Here is a 6,333-nt window from a genome sequence, read left to right as displayed (position 1 = left end):
TAACATTGATATTTGTATACTATAGTTTGAGGATTTTTTTCTAAACAGAATTAGAACAGAGTCGAATTTGCGGCTGCAATTTCCAAGCGTAAACAAATGTAAAATGGCAGAGGACTTGCCAGACGAATTCGATGTCGTGGTTATTGGGACAGGTAAATCATTTGGAATTATTTATTTTGAGCTATACTTCCAATACTTTTTACGTATAATACTGTTATCGAAAGCTGAATTAATATAAAGCTATCTTGAGCTGGTCAGTCTGACCTAAACAACTGTAAAGGTAATCATTCAACGTGAAACGTTGCTACATCTGACAATGTCCTGAAGTTATTGACTACAGTATCATACAGTATTTTTAGCACACCTGTCTTTCAATGCTATGTCGCGGTGGGGATGCTTTCCCTCAGTCACCCGTTTTGTTGTTGTTCATTTTACAATTACCTTTGTAATCTGTTTATGAAAATTTGATATCTAAATGTTTAATGAATGTTTTGTTTGCACAGGAATGCCAGAAAGCATTTTGGCGGCAGCATTTGCAAGAATTGGTCAGAGTGTTTTACATATTGACAGGTATGCACATTCCTTTTTATATTTGTTTATTGATAATTTAGGGATTTTATAGGAGTGCCAGTCAATCTGACCCATAACAAAATTATCTCTTATCTAAGATTCCATCCCTTAATGGATTACTGGAGTGTAAATTATCTTACGTAGCCAATCCTTTCCTAAAATTTGGTCAAACTATCCCCTAATCGATTTTTTACATGGTATATATAACATATTAACTTTGATAAATACACATATTCTCTCATTGAAATATTTAAATATATTTTTATGTTAAATTTATAGAAAAAAATATATCAGATGAATGTAATCAAATCCTTGCTAATTATTAGGAGTGACATCACATTTACAATTCACCACAATTTGTATAGATTTAATTATCTTTCATTTGATTCCATAGCGTACTTTAAATATCTATTTATGTATGTTTATATTAATCAATTAAGTTTAATATCATTATGCTTTTAATTTCTTTATTGCTATCTGCAATCTAAACATTAATACAGTAAGATGATGTGTGACTAGATTTGTTATTTTGATTTTTAAAAACGATTAAAGAAAACTAAAGTGTTATCATACAGGAGATCTTTTTGTTGAGGGGGAATTTTTCAACAATACATTTTCAACAATACAAATCTCAGTTTGCTGATGGTCCTATGAGTATTTTGTAGACACATTGATTGAACCTGAATTGAACAGTCAGAGCTAGAGCACATACTGAAAGTAATAACTTTTTTTTAAACAATTCGAATCAAAATTGATCTGTAGTGAATCAAACATTGTATCAAGGAACCTGAATCATGATTCAAATGCACCATGATATATTTTTCTGTATAACTCTTTTGTTGAAACCTGGAAAGATGAAATATATAACTCATCCAAGTGTTCTAATTATAGGGTGTGCAAGACAACTTAAAGTTTTGGTTTTGAAAATTATTTAACTACACTACCACAAGATTTACGGTATAACTTTTGTCGCTTTAGATCCAGTAGCCATAAAATTGTCAATTGAATCTGGTAGGTTTTTAAGTATTGATAGGTCTGAACGACTATGTACTCTTTGTAACAAACTAGAACTAGGCAATGAATTCCATTATCTGTTCAGCTGTACTTATTTTCTTCATGAAAGGTGTAGATTCTTGCCAAAATGCTTAATTGATTGTTGAAATACTATTAGCTATAGTGAATTAATGAACTGTAAAGACAAATATAGTATGATATTTTTATGATATTACCTTCCTGTTGTGTTTTGTTCATTGCATTCAACATTGTTGTTGTTGATTTTACCTTTTTTGTACTATTGTACTTCATGTGGAGCCTTTGGTGAACTAAAAAGTTTCAAAGTTTCTCCCCAACTAATTTTATTTCCACTATAATGGTATTTGACATTGTCCAAGTTTGATCCCTTTTCAAATCCTTAATATGCAGTGCATGGCCAAACTTACTTTTCTAGAAACCCTTACTACAGTGGACAGTGGGCTTCGTTTAGCTTGAAGACAATCGAGGAATGGGTTCAGGTAAGAAATTTTAATCTCTATCTAGCTTTATGAGACTATTTAATTTTCAAAAGATTGTGTGTATCATATTCATGATTATAATTTCTAATTATATGTAAAAATAAATGTCTTGTTTTAGGGTTTACAGAAACCTGAAGACAAAGCTGATATACCTGATGTAAAGGCTGAGGAAGTGTTGGTTGATCTGCATCTCACAGATAACAGCTACAGCAAACACAAACTCCTTTTTCATATCAGGTGCAATTTATCACAATCTTTTTATGAAATTCAATGTTGAGCATCCAGAAATAGATTTATGAATGAATTTTTAATTTTATATTTTAAGTGATCCAGTACCAGAATCTGAAGTTAAAAGAGAACCACAGGAAGAGATTGCTGAGAAGGTGCAGGAAGTGACCTCTGATTCAGGTGAAAATAAGAGTGACAATGCAGGTAAAGACCTAGTTAGCAGTAATGAAGTGAAGACAGTAGAGTCTGCTGAACCTACAGGGACACTTGAAGATTCCAAGGAACAGTTAGCCACAGGAAATAGCTCTGAAGATGGAATACATAACCCTCAGACTAGCGACAGTAATAACAGCGAGCAGGAATGTGAAAATCAAAACATTGAGGCAAATAAGACCGAGACTATTAATCCTGGTACAAACAGTGAATCAGAGAACAAAAATCAAATGTCAATTTCAAGTGAGCAAGTTACAGGATGGACGGAATCAAAACTGAGGAAGGAATGGAGAAAGTTTAATCTTGACTTGTCACCAAAGGTTTGTTGATGATTTAGTCACACAGAATCTGGTGCTTTATGTTAGTTCTCTCCTTGTAGTATTTAGTGATACTGTATTGTGTTTCGTTTATTTCAGCTCTTGTACTGTGCAGGGAGTATGGTTGAATTGCTTATTACATCCGATATTGCCAAATACTGTGAGTTTAAAACAGTTTCCAGAATACTGACTCTGATAGATGGAAAATTAAAAAGGGTATGTATGTATATGCATTAAAGAATTTTCTGTTATATTTATTGTTTGATTTTGTATGTCAGGAAAATAATTTACCATTCTGATTAAAATGCAGAGTTCCTCTTGTATTAAAAAGAGTGATTTATACTGTACGTACATGTAGGTACCGTGCTCTAGAGCCGATGTATTCAGCAGTAAGGATGTGTCCATGATAGAAAAAAGAATGATGATGAAGTTTTTGACTTTCTGTGTGAACTATGAAAAACAGGAGGAGGATTACAAAGGTAAGAAATCCTGATATGTCTTGATCCCCTATTAACAGAGTTGCAGTACTGAGAATGGATGTCATCCTCACCAGTCAAGGTTGTGTGATTACGTACTCTCCACATACGGGTTTGTATGGAGAGTACGTATCACAAAACCTTGACTTGTGAGGGTGAAGGGATGTAGGATCTTGTAATGCTCATTTATTGGCCATGTACACAAGATTTATGCCACATTTATGAATTTTGAAATAACTCTACCTTGCAGATAGATTTTAATTTGTAATGATTTTAGGGTCACATAAAGATGTCAAGGACCAAGGCCAATAAAGGAGAAATTTTGAAATTCCTTTTGTCAGGACAAGACTTTGAATGTATTCTTGATACTTCCATGTAGCATATATAAATGTACATGTATTACACATATTCATATCTAGTAATCAGTCGTACAAAAAATTACTTCGTTAAAACAACACTCTGATTCCACGCACAAGTACTCTGAAGCTGAAATAAAAAATATGCTGGTCCAGGAGTTCCTCATTGACAATATCTTCGTAGTCTTTGGTAATCAGGTCTTCCAACACTCTGTTGGAATTCCCATGAGCACAAATTGTGCTTTCTTGTTAGCTGACCTGTTTTTATATTCCTATGAAGCAGAATTTATTCAATAACTTCTAAGTGTGAAAAAAACAACTTTCTTGCTGTGGCTTTCAATTCGATATTTAGATATATCGACAACGTTTTGTCTATTAACAATAATAATTTTCTTTCATATGTCGATTTGATATATCTTTGTAAACTCAAAATAAAAGACATCACAGAGTCATCCACTTCTGCTTCATACTTTAACTTTGATATTTTATTGAAAGTAGATATTAACGGCAAACTAACTACTCAACTTTATGACAAACGAAATGATTTCAGCTTCTCTATGGCCAACTTCCCATATTTATGTAGCAATATTCCATTATCACCTGCATTTGGTGTTTAAATCTCTCAACTGATTCGATACGCAAGAGCTTGTTCTGGGTATGGTGAGTTTTTAAATCGAGGCAGGCTGCTGACAAAGAAGTTTGGTGCAGGGGTTTCAACAGTCGTTTAAAGTCAGCATTTTGCAAATTCTATGATCGATATAACGATCTAGTTAGCCAATACAACCTATCATTGGGTCAAATGCTGTCTGACGTGTTTCATATCGATTGTTAGGCCATTCTTGGCCCACTGATTTTGACCACGGATAATTCCGTTTACCTGATCAGGATATAGGGCTCAGGACAGGTGTGACTGGTCAACAGGGGATGCATACTACTCCTCCTAGACACCTGATCCCACCTCTGGTGTGTCCAGGGGTCCGTGTTTGTCTAACTCTCTATTTGTATTGCTTATAGGAGTTATGGGATTGATCACTGTTCATTATCTTCACCTTTTATACAAATGTATCTATTTTGTTATGACTGTTTGGGGTTAAAAGTATAAGGCTGGTGGGTAAATTTCAATTTCTCTCTTTGTGTACAAGAGATATGCTACCTTTCTTATTTGAATTTAAGTAAACTTTAAATACCAAAGTCGCAGTAGATGTAAAGCAGTGCTCCAGAAAGTGCTAATTTCCACACCGTGCCCAAGAGCAAAATTATTTCAACTTGACATTTTATGTGAATGTAATTTTTAAAAGATTGATGCAAATGCTTAATGCTACATGAAATATATTGGACTAGGACTTTTTCTATCTAAGGGTATGAAATGCATAAACATGTGTGCGATTTCTTTTTTAATTGTTATCGGTCGAATTTGAACCACCACAGATCTCTGATGCTAGCTGCAATGGTTACCATAGCTGCAGATCGTAGCTCTCTGGGGCAATATTGCACAGACCAGAGACCCAGAGAGCTACAGGGTCTGTTGACCATAGCACTACCAGAGCCTTAAAAACAGAGACAGCGTTACTTGATATTACAGGAACAATTCATTTGGGAAGCTGGTACATATGTACAGTGATCCCCCGTTATAACGCCAACATTTGTACCTATGCAATTTTGGCATTATAACGGGGGTGGCATTATATCGGGGGAGGGGGAGAGGGGTGTACAGCTGTCATATGAAATCAAACAAATTTTATCTACTACATCAATGTGCTATTAGATTTCGGTGTGTCTGCCATACTCAGATTTCAAAAACAATATTGCATATTTGAACTCAGATGATTATCGTTTACGTAACTTATTATCTGCTCCAAACTTTGATACCTGGAGGACTAACGGTGGATAATTGGTTAAGCCTGCTCCCTGAAATTTTCCTGCCGTTGATTGGCGATAATTAGCAGGGTGATTATAATGGTAATTGACCAAATTGTACCTGTAAATAGGTTGGCGGATGGCGGTATGCGGGGAATGGCGTTATAATGGGGTTTTACATAGCGAGGAAAACGGGACTTTGAACTTTTTTGGTGATATGCGGGGGTGGCATTATAACAGGGGGCAATATAGCGGGGGACCACTGTACTTCTTTTTTTGGTTATATTTTTAAAGTAGATATGCTCAAAATTGTTTTTTATACTTTACAGATTTTATAGAGAAACCTTACAAGGAGTATTTAGAACATCAGAAGCTATCAAAGAATGTTATCCATTTTATTCAACATGCTATATCGATGACAAATAACTCAACACTCACCCCAGAGGTAAGCATCATTGAAAACCTAGGGTCGGTTTCAATTCTCTTTTTACCAGATGAATCATGTGTAGCGGAAGGTTTTAATGAAGTTTTTCAAATACCGTAAAACACGCCTATTACGAAGTGCTGGGGACAACCAATTTTGATTCATTATAAACGTAATTTGTTACATCCAAGAAGTTTATAATATGTTTTAAAACCACCAGGAATGAAAACCACTTCACTGTATGCATGAATTCATTATAAAGTGTGTTTGTTGTAACCATGTTTTACTATATAGATTGTGGATTTTTCATACATATCTTAATTTGTACTCTATGGTATGTCAAAAGCCTGTAAATGTCCTCTGTCTTTGATGCTGATCTAG

General features: G+C 34.5%; 1 protein-coding gene across 1 annotated transcript in view; it reads left to right on the top strand.

Annotated features, from left to right (window-relative positions):
* Window positions 1-89: 89 nt before the first annotated feature.
* Window positions 90-6,333, top strand: part of LOC125680816 (rab proteins geranylgeranyltransferase component A 2-like) — a 16,021-nt gene continuing 9,777 nt past the window's right edge. Inside the window, exons 1-8 of the mRNA XM_048920586.2 lie at window positions 90-152; window positions 504-570; window positions 2,018-2,081; window positions 2,200-2,318; window positions 2,407-2,842; window positions 2,939-3,055; window positions 3,198-3,318; window positions 5,858-5,973. Coding sequence (XP_048776543.2) covers window positions 104-152; window positions 504-570; window positions 2,018-2,081; window positions 2,200-2,318; window positions 2,407-2,842; window positions 2,939-3,055; window positions 3,198-3,318; window positions 5,858-5,973 — 1,089 coding nt within the window. The 5' untranslated portion in view covers window positions 90-103. The remainder of the gene's footprint in view (window positions 153-503; window positions 571-2,017; window positions 2,082-2,199; window positions 2,319-2,406; window positions 2,843-2,938; window positions 3,056-3,197; window positions 3,319-5,857; window positions 5,974-6,333) is intronic.

The sequence above is a fragment of the Ostrea edulis genome, chromosome 2 (assembly GCF_947568905.1).
Source record: "Ostrea edulis chromosome 2, xbOstEdul1.1, whole genome shotgun sequence".
Classification (NCBI taxonomy): Eukaryota; Metazoa; Mollusca; class Bivalvia; order Ostreida; family Ostreidae; genus Ostrea; species Ostrea edulis.
The sequence above is the reverse complement of the archived record's forward strand: the minus strand, read 5'-3'. Positions and strand labels throughout refer to the sequence as shown.